The sequence below is a fragment of the Salvelinus namaycush genome, chromosome 4 (genome assembly GCF_016432855.1).
Source record: "Salvelinus namaycush isolate Seneca chromosome 4, SaNama_1.0, whole genome shotgun sequence".
Taxonomy (NCBI): Eukaryota; Metazoa; Chordata; class Actinopteri; order Salmoniformes; family Salmonidae; genus Salvelinus; species Salvelinus namaycush.
In genome coordinates this window covers 10,738,076-10,754,234 of record NC_052310.1, presented here as the reverse complement: position 1 = coordinate 10,754,234, position 16,159 = coordinate 10,738,076, and the positions used below count along the sequence as shown (strand labels likewise).

At 43.0% G+C, this 16,159-nt stretch overlaps 1 protein-coding gene across 1 annotated transcript in view; it reads left to right on the top strand.

Annotated features, from left to right (window-relative positions):
- Positions 1–4,053: 4,053 nt before the first annotated feature.
- LOC120046129 (cGMP-dependent protein kinase 1) overlaps positions 4,054–16,159 on the top strand; it is a 187,120-nt gene continuing 175,014 nt past the window's right edge. Inside the window, exons 1-2 of the mRNA XM_038991111.1 lie at positions 4,054–4,358; positions 15,044–15,210. Of these exons, the coding sequence (XP_038847039.1) occupies positions 4,054–4,358; positions 15,044–15,210 (472 nt within the window). The remainder of the gene's footprint in view (positions 4,359–15,043; positions 15,211–16,159) is intronic.

Here is a 16,159-nt window from a genome sequence, read left to right as displayed (position 1 = left end):
TACTAGTGGCCTGCCTGGGGTTACCAGTGGCCTGCCTTGTAATACTAGTGGCCTGCCTGGGGTTACCAGTGGCCTGCCTTGTAATACTAGTGGCCTGCCTGGGGTTACCAGTGGCCTGCCTTGTAATACTAGTGGCCTGCCTGGGGTTACCAGTGGCCTGCCTTGTAATACTAGTGGCCTGCCTGGGGTTACCAGTGGCCTGCCTTGTAATACTAGTGGCCTGCCTGGGGTTACCAGTGGCCTGCCTTGTAATACTAGTGGCCTGCCTGGGGTTACCAGTGGCCTGCCTTGTAATACTAGTGGCCTGCCTGGGGTTACCAGTGGCCTGCCTTGTAATACTAGTGGCCTGCCTGGGGTTACCAGTGGCCTGCCTTGTAATACTAGTGGCCTGCCTGGGGTTACCAGTGGCCTGCCTTGTAATACTAGTGGCCTGCCTGGGGTTACCAGTGGCCTGCCTTGTAATACTAGTGGCCTGCCTGGGGTTACCAGTGGCCTGCCTTGTAATACTAGTGGTCTGCCTGGGGTTACCAGTGGCCTGCCTTGTAATACTAGTGGCCTGCCTGGGGTTACCAGTGGCCTGCCTTGTAATACTAGTGGTCTGCCTGGGGTTACCAGTGGCCTGCCTTGTAATACTAGTGGCCTGCCTGGGGTTACCAGTGGCCTGCCTTGTAATACTAGTGGCCTGCCTGGGGTTACCAGTGGCCTGCCTTGTAATACTAGTGGCCTGCCTGGGGTTACCAGTGGCCTGCCTTGTAATACTAGTGGCCTGCCTGGGGTTACCAGGGGCCTGCCTTGTAATACTAGTGGTCTGCCTGGGGTTACCAGTGGCCTGCCTTGTAATACTAGTGGCCTGCCTGGGGTTACCAGTGGCCTGCCTTGTAATACTAGTGGCCTGCCTGGGGTTATCAGTGGCCTGCCTTGTAATACTAGTGGCCTGCCTGGGGTTACCAGTGGCCTGCCTTGTGTTACCAGCTACCAGTGGCCTGCCTGGGGTTACCAGTGGCCTACCTGGGGTTACCAGTGGTCTTCCTTGGGTTACCAGTGGCCTGCTTTGTGTTACCAGCTACCAGTGGCCTGCCTGGGGTTACCAGTTGCCTGCCTTGTGTTACCAGTGGCCTGCCTGGGGTTACCAGTGACCTGCCTGGGGTTACCAGGGGTCTTCATTGTGTTACCAGTGGCCTGCCCGGGGCTACCAGTGGCCTGCCTTGTGTTACCAGTGGCCTGCCTTGTGTTACCAGTGGCCTGCCTTGGGTTACCAGTGGCCTGCCTTGGGTTACCAGTTACCAGTGGCCTGCCTGGGCTACCAGTGGCATGCCTGGGGTTACCAGTGGCATGCCTGGGGTTACCAGTGGCCTGCCTGGGGTTACCAGTGACCTGCCTGGGGTTACCAGTGGCATGCCTTGGGTTACCAGTTACCAGTGGCCTGCCTTGTGTTACCAGTGACCTGTTTTGTGTTACCAGTGGCCTGCCTTGGGTTACCAGTGGCATGCCTTGGGTTACCAGTTACCAGTGGCCTGCCTGGGCTACCAGTGGCATGCCTGGGGTTACCAGTGGCCTGCCTGGGGTTACCAGTGGCCTGCCTGGGGTTACCAGTGGCCTACCTGGGGTTACCAGTGGCCTGCCTGGGGTTACCAGTGGTCTGCCTGGGGTTACCAGTGGCCTGCTTGGGGTTACCAGTGGCCTGTCTGGAGTTACCAGTGGCCTGCCTGGGGTTACCAGTGGCCTGCCTGGGGTTACCAGTGGCCTGCCTGGAGTTACCAGTGGCCTGCCTGGGGTTACCAGTGGCCTGCCTGGGTTTACCAGTGGCCTGCCTGGGGTTACCAGTTGCTTGCCTGGGGTTACCAGTTGCTTGCCTGGGGTTACCAGTGGCCTGCCTGGGGTTACCAGTTGCTTGCCTGGGGTTACCAGTGGCCTGCCTGGGGTTACCAGTGGCCTGCTTGGGGTTACCAGTGGCCTGTCTGGAGTTACCAGTGGCCTGCCTGGGGTTACCAGTGGCCTGCCTGGGGTTACCAGTGGCCTGCCTGGGGTTACCAGTGGCCTGCCTGGGGTTACCAGTGGCCTGCCTGGAGTTACCAGTGGCCTGCCTGGGGTTACCAGTGGCCTGCCTGGGGTTACCAGTGGCCTGCCTGGGTTTACCAGTGGCCTGCCTGGGGTTACCAGTTGCTTGCCTGGGGTTACCAGTTGCTTGCCTGGGGTTACCAGTGGCCTGCCTGGGGTTACCAGTTGCTTGCCTGGGGTTACCAGTGCGCTGGTATCTAGAACAGAGGCACTACACTCTGCATCCCTCCTCCTCACTCTGGCTCTCTCAGACACTTTAATGTGCACTGAGGAGGATGTCTTAAATCCTCTCACAAGACGCACGCACACACACACACACAAACATTTATGCACACACAAACACTTACACACACACGCCACACATAGGTACACACACTCATTTAATTATCTTAATTGGACAGCTGTGTCTGTCACAGAGGATGTAAAATGAGCCGAGGCTCAAACTGCAATCCACTGAAAGCTCTGAAATATGTATCCACACAGACGTTAGAAGTTTGACAACTGTTTATATTGCCTTGTTTCAAGGCTGGATATAAGTGTCAACTGGAGTGCTACCTGCCTGGCTTTGCAATGTACATGGGTTTATTATTTCATGGGATTATGGGCAATGAATATGACATGAGGTGGCCATAGGAGGGAGCTATAGACCCTTATCAGGCCTGGTGTCCTCATTCGGCATCACTTCTATATCAAGTCTGTGGATAAGGTAGGGTTAAGCAATAAGGCCAGAGGGGGTGTGGTATATGGCCAGTTGGCCAATATACCACTGCTAAGGGCTGTTCTTATGCACGACGCAAAGCAGTAAAACTAAATGTTTTGTCATACCCGTGGTATACGGTCTGATATACCACGGCTGTGAGCCAATCAGCAATCAGGGCGCGAACCACCCAGTTTATAATACCAATTATAAACTGGGTGGGTTGAGGCCTGAATGCTGATTGGCTGAAGGCCATGGTATATCAGACAGTACACCACAGATATGACAAAACATTTATTTTTACTGCTCTAATTCAAATCAAATCAAATTTTATTTGTCACATACACATGGTTAGCAGATGTTAATGCGAGTGTAGCGAAATGCTTGTGCTTCTAGTTCCGACAATGCAGTAATAACCAACAAGTAATCTAACCTAACAATTACCAACTAATTAAGTTGGTAACCAGTTTATAAGAGCAATAAGGCACCTCGGGGGTTTGTGGTATATGGCCAATATACCACGGCTAAGGGCTGTATCCAGGCACTCCGCGTTGTGTCATGCTAAAGGACAGCCATTAGCCGTGGTATATTGGCCATATACCACACCCCTTGGGATAATAACATTGTTTCTTATTCAACTGTTACCCCAGTGTTTTGGGGTCAAAACATGTGGCTTCAAAGGGGTGAATACCATCATCATTGGGATCCTGCCTGATTATAAATTACAAGTGGTTAGCATCATACAGTTAAATTGACATTATAGTGCATATGTCTCTGTAATTTATGCACATTATTATCACATTACTATTGAAACCATGCAATATTCTGTGCAAAGTGATTGACTATAAAATAGGATACAGTACGACTGAAGTATGGTGCATATATAATATATAATCTCTGACAGGTAGGGTGCATCTACACGAATATTATAGAGCATAGGTATGTGTATTACCTGATACCTGATTGGCTGATCATAGTATTGAGGAAAGCAACCAATTTGTTACACTCGTGGGGGGGATCAATGATTGTGCTTCGGCATCCTGCGAGCGCTGAAGCTCACTCTGGATACTGACGTATGTGAGCAATACAATGAAGCGTATTGTTCGTCACATTTGGCCAACCTTTCATTTGAAAGGCTTCTCACCTGCGTTTCAAATCAAGCGCATGAGTCGTTCTCCCCGAAAGTATTCAATTTGTGTAGTGGCAGTGAACGAGAAGGTTGCCTTCCAAATCTAAGCATCATTTGATTCACTCGCAAAGTTTGCTGCGCTCTGGTGATCCTGATTTCTCTGAAAACTATGGGGACCTTACGCGATCTCCAATACGCATTACAGGAGAAGATTGAGGAGTTGCGACAACGAGACGCACTTATTGACGAACTGGAGCTGGAATTAGATCAAAAGGACGAATTGATTCAAAAGCTTCAGAATGAACTGGATAAATACCGATCCGTAATCAAACCGGCGACGCAACAAGTCCACAAGGCAAGCGCACTACAGGAGCAGCACAGGACCAAGAGACAGGCGATATCAGGAGAGCCCACCGCCTTTGACATTCATGAACTCAGTCATGTCACTCTTCCATTCTACCCCAAGAGCCCACAGTAGGTTTCATATGTCCGTGTTTGTTCATTTTGTCTTACCTGTGTGCTGACTGCTGTCCCTATTAGAGTATGAGTGGTACCAAAAGTGAATCCCATCACAGCAACACTGATGGCTAGTAGTTTAATTGAATGGCAAAATGTTGGCTTTAGTTGTGGCTGTGTTTGCATTTGCAATGAAGTACGTTTGTGTGTGTGTGTGTGTGTGTGTGTGTGTGTGTGTTATGGAAACATGATATCATGCAGCAACCATCTTTGCATAATGCATGCTAGTTGTGTAGTGACAGTATGGTGTGTGCACACCTGGCTGAGTATACATGATAAAACTAGCCTTAACACAAGTCTCTACAGAAACATTTGTTTTAAAACACACACACACACAACTTACCTCACTGCAATTGCAAACACAGTAAAATCTACAGACACTATGCTATGTAGAGTCAGGAAACCCCCATAATGCACATGCAATGAACACATTAAAGTAAAAGTCAGCCTCTGAAAGCATAGAGCTAACATTTATAATTCACTTGTTGCTCAAGCCCTGATACTGTTCTCAAATGTTGTTTGACTAGCCAAATCAACATCTACCTTCTAAAGACACATATAATCATAAAGGAACATACCGCACATGGACAGATAGCAATTTCCATGTAAGAGATACAATATTTGCATAAAGGGAAAACATTAGGTTGGGAATTTGAGCATAGTAAAAATGAATTTGTATATCTAAATGCCTTAAGAGTACACAACAGAACTTTCTATTACAGTAGTTTGTTTTGTCAAAGTCCAGACAAAGGAGAAAGACAGAGAAGAACATTTTCTTATGTGGAGTCAGTAAATAATGTAATCCACTGTCAAGATAGACAGTTCGTTAGAGAAAAACAAATAGGTTCTCTCCCTCTTCCAAATATTGTTTGTGTGTGTGTGTATATCTATCTCACTAATGTTTCTAGTTTCATACTTTTCCACAACACTACGAGCACAGGTTGATTCCACAGCAGCATGCCCTGAAAACACATGCCTCTGGTAAATACATGCCTCCGGTAAACACATGCCTCCGGTAAATACATGCCTCCGGTAAAACCCTATAATCCGTACATGGTACAGACAACGTATTGGTATCATTATACTCCTAATAGTGAAATAAAAAAATTCACATTCATTTATTAAATATACAAATATTATTTACAGTACCAGTCAAACGTTTTAGAACACCTACTCATTACAGGGTTTTTCTTTATTTTTACTATTTTCTACATTGTAGAATAATAGTGAAGACATCAAAACTATGAAATAATACATGTAATCATGTAGTAACCAAAAAAGTGTTAAACAAATCAAAATATATTTTATATTTGAGATTCTTCAAAGTAGCCACCCTTTGTCTTGATGACAGCTTTGCACATGCTTGGCATTCTCTCAACCAGCTTCATGCGGTAGTCACCTGGAATGCATTTCAATTAACAGGTGTGCCTTGTTAAGTTATTCTGTGGCATTTCTTTCCTTCTTAATGCGTTTGAGCCAATCAGTTGTGTTGTGACAAGGTAGGGTTGGTATACAGAACATAGCCCTATTTGGTAAAAGACCAAGTCCATATTATGACAAGAAAAGCTCAAATCAGCAAAGAGAAACGACAGTCTGTCATTACTTTAAGACATGAAGGTCAGTGAATCTGGAAAATTGTGCAGTTGCAAAAACCATCAAGCTCTATGATGAAACTGGCTCTCATGAGGACTGCCACAGGAATGGAAGACCCAGAGTTACCTCTGCTACAGAGGATAAGTTCATTAGAGTTACCAGCCTAAGAAATTGCAGCCCAAATAAATGCTTCACAGAGTTCAAGTAACAGACACATCTCAACATCAACTGTTCAGAGGAGACTGCGTGAATCAGGCCTTCATAGTCGAATTGCTGCAAAGAAACCACTACTAAAGGACACCAATAAGAAGAAGAGACTTGCTTGGGTCAAGAAACACGAGCAATGGACATTAGACCAGTGGAAATTTGTCCTTTGGTCTGATGAGTCCAAATTTGAGATTTTTGGTTCCAACCGTGTCTTTGTGAGACGCGGTGTGGGTGAACGGATGATCACCGCATGTGTATTTCCCACCGTAAAGCATGGAGGAGGAGGTGTTATGGTGGTTTGCTGGTGACGCTGTCTGTGATTTATTTATAATTCAAGGCACACTTAACCAGCATGGCTACCACAGCATTCTGCAGCGATACGCATCCCATCAGGTTTGGGCCTAGTGGGACTATAATTTGTTTTTCAACAGGACAATGACGCAATACACATGCAGGCTGTGTAAGGGCAATTTTACCAAGAAGGAGAGTGATTGAGTTCTACATCAGATGACCTGGCCTCCACAACCTCCCGACCTCAACTAAATTGAGATGGAAATGGAAAATGGTGGCAATTTGAAGAATCTCAAATATATTTTGATTTCTATAACACTTTTTTGTATTACTACATGATTCCATATCTGTCATTTCATAGTTTTGATGTCTTCACTATTATTCTACAATGTAAAAAATAGTAAAAAATAAAGAAAAACCCTTGAATGATTAGATGTTCTAAAACTTTTGACCGGTAGTGTATCTCAAAGTACCCTTTTTGATTCTCCTTTTTTTAAGACATATTGCTTGGAACAATATACTCTTCAAATAAGTACAATTTCCAGAGTGGGCTCTCTGCTAATTTTCAAGAAATTATCAATTTTATACATAGAAATTGACATTATAGGCAATTAACCAATCACAACCCTCCTGTAGGATTGCACATTCAGCAAATCACCAGCAGAGAGAGTCCCCTTTGAATCCATTTCCCAATTCACTGTATTGATGCTGCTCATAAAATGCATCATAATATTAAAAGTAGCAGAGCCCCCACTCGGAATATTTGATTTTCTTGAGTATATTGTTTTAAACAATATGTTAAAAATGTAACAAAATAAAAAAAGGTTATTTTGAGAATGTAGACATACTCCATATTTTAGAGCACACTATTAGGAGTATAATGACAGCAAGATGTTGTCTGTAACATATCATGTACGGTTCGCAGACATTGGGTCTTACAAGAGGCATGTATAGGCCTAAAATGGGCCTAAAATGGCCACTTTCATCATGATTTTCAAAAACAGTATTTATGTTTGTATTGATGAATCCTCATGCAGCAGCTACTCTTCCTAAGGTCCAGCAATTAGTGATCCCTTAACGCGCCAATCCCGTCAACGGGATAGATTTGACAACATCCGGTGAAATTGCAGAGCGCCAAATTCAAACTACAGAAATATCAATATTCAACATTCACGAAAATATAAGTGTAATACATCAAAATAAAGCTTAATTTCTTGTTAATCCAGCCGCTGTGTCAGATTTCAAAAAAGCTTTACGGCGAAAGCACACCATGCGATTATCTGAGGACAGCGCCCCGCATACAAACACATGAAAATAATCTTTCAACCAGGCAGGTGCGACACAAATGTCAGAAATAACGATAAAATAAATGCCTTACCTTTGAAGATCTTCTTCTTTTTGCAATCCCAAATGTCTCAGTGACACAATGAATGGTCGTTTTGTTCGATAAATTCCTTCTTTATATCCCCAAAATGTCCATTTATTTGGCGCATTTGATTCAGAAATACACCGGTTCCAACTCGCCCAACATGACTACAAAGTATCTAATAAGTTACCTGTAAACTTGGTCCAAACAACTGTTGACAACTATTGGAAGCCATAGGAACTGCAACCAGGTTCCTAATAAACAGGGTTTCCCATAGAAAACCATTGGAAAATCCTATGACCTCAATTCTTTTTCTCCCCTGGATGGTTTGTCCTCAGGGTTTCGACTGCAAAATCAGTTCTGTTATACTCACAGACATTATTTTAATAGTTTTAGAAATTGTAGAGTTTTCTATCCAAATCTACCAATTATATGCATATCCTAGCTTCTGGGCCTGAGTAACAGGCAGTTTACTTTGGGCACGCTTTTCATCCGGACGTCAAAATACTGCCCCCTAGCTTTAAGAAGTTTTAAGGCAGTTATACAATTTTAAAAACATAAAAATACAATCACAACACATTTCACAACACATTAAGTGTGTGCCCTCAGGCCACTACTCTTCTACCACATATCTACAATACAAAATCCATGTGTACGTGTGTGTATAGTGCATATGTTATCATGTGTTTGTATGCATGTGTCTGTGCCTATGTTTGTGTCTCTTCACAGTCCCCGCTGTTCTATAATGTGTATTTTTATCTGTTTTTAAAAATTTTACTGCTTGCATGAGTTACTTGATGTGGAAGAAAGTTTCATGTAGTTATGGCTCTACGTCGTACTATGCGCCTCCCATAGTCTGTTCTGGACTTGGGGACAGTGAAGAGACCTCTGGTGGCATGTCTTTTGGGGTATGCATGGGTGTCTGAGCTGTGTGCCAGTTGTTCAGACAGACAGCTCTGTGAATTCAACATGTCAATGCCTCTCACAAATACAAGTAGTGATGAAGTCAATCTCTCCTCCACTTTGAGCCAGGAGAGTTTGACATGCTTATTATTAATGTTAGCTCTCTGTGTACATCCAAGGGCCAGCAGTGCTGCCCTGTTCTGAGCCAATTGCAATTTTCCCAAGTCCATTTTTGTGGCACCTGACCACACGACTGAACAGTAGTCCAGGTGCGACAAAACTAGGGCCTGTAGGACCTGCCTTGTTGATAGTGTTGTTAAGAAGGCAGAGCAGCACTTTATTATGGACAGACTTCTCCCCATCTTAGCTACTGTTGTAGAAATATGTTTGGACCATGACAGTTTACAATCCAGGATTGTGATACAAATGTAAAAAGCATATCAAACGTGATAATTGCCAGAACAATCTGACACACCAAAAATATTTTTAGCCCATTCTGGCATGGACTCACCTCACAGCAGCAATACTATAATAATTGTTATGAACTACTGCCCAAACAAATACCACATATTTATTTTTATTTACAATGACAGCCTACCCTGGCCAAATCCGGACGACGCTGTGCCAATTGTGCGCCCCCCTATGGGACTCTCAATCACGGCCAGTTGTGATACAGCCTGGAATCAAACCAGGGTCTGTAGTGATGCCTCTAGTACTGAGAAGCAGTGCCTTAGACCGCGGTGCCACTCGGGAGCCCCTACATATGTGCACTGATGTGACGTTATTTTCTTTACAAGTCATGCATGCCTTTGAAACTCTATTTCTGAAACTGTGTAGGTTGTAAACAATCACAACCTTTCTCAGGCTTCTTAGATTGGAAGGTATGGTCAGGGCATTGAGGGAAAGAGTTTGATTCTTGCACCCTCAGTCCAAGGGTCCTATAAAGTCTGTAGGAATGCTGTCTATCCATCCGGCTGTGCTCTAAAGCAGCATACTTTCTCCTTTTAAGGGAACCGCTCTGTGTTTATCTCTGGGCTTTGACAGGGACGCGCTTTCTGAAGCGAAGGAAATAAAACGTGACACAAAAAGACACAAAAACAGAACAGGGGCCAAGCTGGAGTCTAGTCGACTGTCAGTTAACATATGACTGTGACACACCATATCATAGTTCTGCAATGTCAATCCATCCAAGTTGATCTCAGTCATTATTCAATAGACTACAACCAAAGCTTCTCACCAGTCTCCACATGGCCATGTGTAGTATTCCCCTGAAAAGCCTGCCAGGACACCCAATTAATGCTGAATATCAAAGGATCTGATTAATTTGGAGCAGCCTGATGAGCAGTGGCATTTCTGTCCATTGTCCTCAAACCCTCTTCAAAGGGAGTGGTTGGCAGGCCACCAAGGGTGTCGGTCTTCTGACACCAGTCACCAGCTGGAGTTCAGTGCCTCCAAAATAACTAATGGCTCCGCTCTCCCCTTTTGTGCTTTTTCTCAGAATATTTTTGAGTCAGATGAGTCATTAGCTAGGTTTCCCTCCAATTGGCGACAGATTTTCATGAGAATATTCGAAAATGTTTGATGTGCTTCCATCAAATTGACTTTTTTCAGATAAAAGACTGTGCTTAATGACGTAGTGCACATATTTATTGGAAAGGAGCATCAATCTCATCACCTTGCACTTTCACCACCCTGTGAAGTTTATCATAACTTATTTCATCTGTAGCCTAATAAACTGCATAAGTCATAGTGGGAGGACCACAAAACATGTCATTGCGTGATTCCAAGTTTACTTCGATATGATGATTATTATATCAATATTTCTGAATAAAAGCATTTCCACTGACATTTCTTGCATAATAGATTTTACTGACACAGAAAGATCCCACCTTGTCTAGCGTATCTTGTTTTGTCTACATTTGGAAAGTTTACCAACAGATATTCTGTCTCCATCAGGCCTGTCATGACATTTTTTATCCGACATGTACTTTACCTGCAGAAAAAGGTTGGATGGAAACCTGGTTAGTGTAGCTGAAAGGAATATACTGCAGGGATTTGTTGGGTATATTTGTTTTCTTAAAGTAACTGTCCAGTAAAAATCTCACCTTTTAAAAGTTAATATTCTGTTAACTCATACCCAAGTAATGTTGTTGACTCATCCTATATTAAACCCGTATTTGTGCATAGTTGGAGAAAAAAACACTTGGAGAATAAAACCTACCTCAAACTTGTATCTCAAACAGACCATTTAAAAAATGCTTGCTATTTCCTCATAGAGGATGATGTGGACACCCCTTCAAATGATTGCTTTCTGCTATTTCAGCCGCACCCGTTACTGACAGGTGTATAAAATCGAGCACACAGCCATGCAATCACCATAGACAAACATTGACAGTAGAATGGCCTTACTGAAGAGCTCGGTGACTTGCATTGTGGCACCGTAATAGGATGTCATCTTTCCAACAAGTCAATTCGTCAAATGTCTTCCCCGCTTGAGCTGCCCCGGTCAACTGTAAGTGCTGTTATTGTGAAGTTGAAACGTCTAGGAGCAACAACAAGTCAGCCGTGACATGGTAGGCCACACAAGCTCACAGAATGGGACCGCTGAGTGCTGAAGCGTATAAAAATCATCTGTCCTCGGTTGTAACACTCACTACCAAATTCCAAACTGCCTCAGGAAGCAACGATAACTGTTTGTCGCGAGCTTCGTGAAGTGGGTATCTATGGCCGAGCAGCGCAAAGCTCGCCACCATTGGACTCACCGCCATTGGACTCTGGAGCAGTGGAAATGCGTTCTCTGGAGTGATGAATCACGCTTCACCATCTGGCAGTCTGACGGACGAATCTGAGTTTGGTGGATGTCAGGAGAAAGATACCTGCCCCAATGCATAGTGCCAACTGTAAAGTTTGGTGGAGGAGGAATAATGGTCTGCGGCTGTTTTTCATGGTTCGGGCTAGGCCCATTAGTTCCAGTGAAGGGAAATATTAACGCTACAGCAAACAATGGCCTTCTAGATGCTTCTAACTTTGTGGCAACAGTTTGGGGAAGGCCCTTTCCTGTTTCAGCATGACAATGCCTCCGTACATCAAGCAAGGTCCATACAGAAATGATTTGACGATCGGTGTGGAAGAACTTGACTGGCCTGGACAGAGCCCTGACCTCAACCCAATCAAACACCTTTGGGATGAATTGGAACGCCGACTGTGACCCAGGCCTAATCGCCCAACATCAGTGCCTGACCACACTAATACGCTTGTGGCTGAATTGAATCAAGTCCCCACAGCAATGTTCCAACATCCATTGGAAAGCCTTCCCAGAAGAGTGGAGGCTGTTATGGCAGCAAACAGGGGACCAACTCCATATTAATGCCCATTATTTTGGAATGATATGTTTGACGAGCAGATGTCCAGATACTTTTGGTCATGTAGTGTATCATGGTTTTAGCAATTTTATTATATAGTCAGTTTGTTAAATGCTACAGGCTTTCAAGAATGGCAAAACATTTATTATGCATATTGTTCTCTAAAATCTAAATTAAAGAATGATTAATCTGTAATTATACATGGAGTGATAACACTGCTGAAAGAAAAAGTGAGAAAATAAGAAAAAATGTAAATGTTATACCAGAATTTTGCTACACTGTAATGGGCACGACTGGAGTGCCAGCTAAATCTAATCACAGCAAATGAGTGTTGAAGTGTTTCATACGGGGTACATTACAATATTTTAATCCTCAGCTGAATAGTTTTGCTGTTTAGTCAACTGAAAATAAGCTTGCATTTATAATTTTAGTATAGAATGTGTCTTGATGGAACTTGTGACCTTCAGTTAAATCACAGAGAGAAGTTATTTAGATAGTTTTTAATGTTCTAATATTGAAATACAGTTATTGAAATGCCTTGAACTTGCAGTGTATGGAACAGAGAGGTTTCTCAGAAGAACACAGTGTTAGGGGTCCCCACACAAAAAGAGATGATAAGCTATTCATGCTGATTTATTTCTTCACAAAAAGGCAGAACATTTGATTTTGTCATTGTCTGCGATGCCCTATCTGATTTAATTTGAGATTCACTCATTACTCAAGGAGCCCATCTGTGTCTGCTCTTCCTTGTTGCTTCACTGAAACTCTTCACTTCTGCCAAGCCTCTGGATAAGGCTGTGACAGTTACACAGCTGTAGTCACTGCTAAGCACACATGTTGCCAGGCAGCACTGTAATACACAAGTGACAATGAACTGGTCATCAAAGTGAGATTGCTTTTTACCAAATCACACCTGTCCCACTGTGCCAGAATCACATCTTGCTCTCTATTCAACCTTTAATCAGAATGGGTTTTTGATAAGGAGAGCTTCAGAATTCATTTAGCACTCCTACGCGTCTCTGAACAAACACAAGCAGTATGGAAACTGCAAACAGTTGATTACTGTGCTGTTGTCTGTAATGAGGGTAGTAGTACTGGGGGAAATGGGCAGGTTTATTAAGCACAGGTCCCAAAGGACATCTCTTGCCTCTTTCTCTTCAACCTCAGGCTCCTTTCCCCGAGGTTACTGTGATGGTTTAGAGCCAGATGTTACAGGTAGAGAGCTAGGCACATTTTGGTATCCACCACCACCCACCACCATCCCCCCCACCCCTGCTTCCAGCTGAAATCTATGCATTCTACAATACATCTGATCGCCTGTTCAAAAACAGAAAAAAGAGACTAGGTAAAGGCAAATAATATACTTTGAAATACTGTGGTCTATTGCAAAACTGTCTTGAAAGCTAGCATTGCCAAGTAAATATTTTATCTGATTTGTGGAGAAGTCTTGAAGAAAAATAAAAAAAGCTCAGCGACAACTCTAAGTACCCATCAAATTGAAACTCATTTAAAGTTGCAGCCGCCTGAAGGACCCATCTGACAGTGTCTCACTGTGTGTTTTTGGGACTTCAGGGAAAACAAAGCTATCAGAAGTGGAATATGAATTCAGAACTGGCTTTATTACATCATTGTGAGCACAGCGTTATCTTGACTCCAAGGACATTAACACACAATACCAGTGTTTAAGTGGTGCCGGCAGAACAGAACTAATGCTTTGTGTCTGAGTGTCTTCTCTCAGTTCTCCGTACCTCCGAAGGGCAGCAGCACCAATCTACCAGCTCAGCTAGGATTTGCTGGAACAGATCTCCCATCGTGAAACATCCTCCCCCATAGGATTGCAAAGAGAGGGTATATTACTGAAAACTTTTGATATTCTATCACAAGACATCTAGTGGCCCTTTTGGGTACTTCAGATTATCACAGGTGTCTGTAATTTATCTCTGGCCCTCTGTGTGGCCTTAATGCAAAATATATGAAATAATTAAATAAGATGATTTTCAAATAAAAAATAGAATGACATGTTTTGGTGTCAAACTTGTGGCAGTTGTGAAAAGTTGGAAGAGTTGCAGAGTTAATAAAAAAAATAATACCATTGTTGATTAGATGCTTTTTTTCATTAGTTCGGCTATTTTCTCTTGAACCATATGGCCTATCCACTGGAAACTCATGTACAATATGGACACAGATAAAAAAAAACATATATACTATATATCAATACATTAAAAAAAAAGGTTTTCAAGTATAAATTACTAAAGTTACGATAGATTGCCATAGATTTTCTCTTAATTACCAAAATTACTGTAGATTCCGTTAACCCTACTACCACATGAGACAACATAATAATAATAATAATAATAATATTAATTCCCAAAGAATAAGTCCATATGATTTTTAAAGTGCCCACACTCTCGATTATGATATAGTGAAGCCAGAGTACTTCTGAAGCTGGTCTTTTAAGGCAAATTGCTGGATGAGGTACTTGTGGGTAGTCATTCATAGCAAGGCGTCTGAGGTAAAATGCAGGGTAGTAAAATGCCTTATCTTCCCTCCAGCCTATACAAGAGCGCTGGTGTAGAGATAAGAACTGATTCTATTCACATGCCCTAAGGCGGGGAGATGCAGTATGGGGATTTGTCTCAAATTACTGGTTATGGGGCACTTCTCTCCAATATGGGCCTTCAAGTGCATTTCATTTCCAAACTGTTGACTGGATGCTCACAAATAGCTTTATTTATAGAGGAAAGTGAAGTTTTTTGGTCTTTTTTGTGAAAGCAGTCTGTCAAAAGAAACAGACGTTGAGCCACACTGCAGATTCTTATTCACATCAACTGTTTCATTTGCTAATTGTTCTCAATTTAGTGACTTTTTCTGCACTTTATCTTCAGGAACAGAACGTTACTCTCTTTTCATTCAATTCACAGGTCCAAGGACTTAATCAAGGAGGCCATTCTTGACAACGACTTCATGAAGAACCTTGAGCTTTCTCAGATCCAAGAGATCGTTGACTGCATGTACCCAGTTGAATATGCCACAGACAGCTGCATCATCAAAGAAGGGGATGTGGGCTCATTGGTGTATGTGATGGAAGGTAAGCATTGTGCGAAAAGTCAGCCATGTTAACCTCCTATGTTGAAGAAAACTCAACTTCCATTTGCCTTTTTGAACTTTCCAGTTCTAAAAAGTTCTTAGAGGAACCCCTCTGAAAAGAACATTGAGGAACACATTTGTAAATGTGGGTTCAAACTAGAAACTTTTTGTGATGGGAGTGGTTCAATTTTAAACCTTTTTAATAATATATTGTAGAGGTGGCTTTCAGATAGTTCTTTTTGGCCACCTGTTACAGTAAATGTCATTCCTGTTCATCATGTTAAGTTTGTACACTGTAAATTGACTGCAATGGGTTCTTGAGGAACTCCAGGGGTTCCTTGAGGTTCTCCAGCGTTCCTCGAGTCACCACTAAGAGTGTACTGTATCTACTGTGGGACTTTCATGGTTAAGACCTTCTGTTCACATCCCTGTTATTCATCACCAGTTTATTTAAGAACATATCTGGAAACAATGACCGACAGTAAAGATGCATTTCCAGGAAAGTGAATGAACGGTCCTCTGCTGGGCTGTAATTCACCAGTTTATCCCCCTGTGAGAAATCAGCCATTAATGAAGGAATGGAGTGAATCCATCAAGGCCAGAGGGGATAGCGTAGCTAGCGTTAGCCATGATTCATGTCAACTGTTCCTTTCAGTTAGGTAACCACGGAAATGTCATGATTTCTTATGTCATGTTTATTCAGCAGAGCCAGAGCAAAACATTTATAATGGAGTGGGATTTGTGAGGTGTGCACTTCACTGCGTTGTATGGGTTTTGACTGAAAGCTATTCTGAACATGACGACCACACGAGACAAGAAGTTGCCAGATCCCTCCTGCTAACTGGGCAACTTTTGCAATTGTTTTGTTGTCTGAATGAGGGAAATGCTGTAGATTAAGAGGACTCGATGTAGTTTGAAAGATGAGACGTTGAGGATTATAAATACAGCTT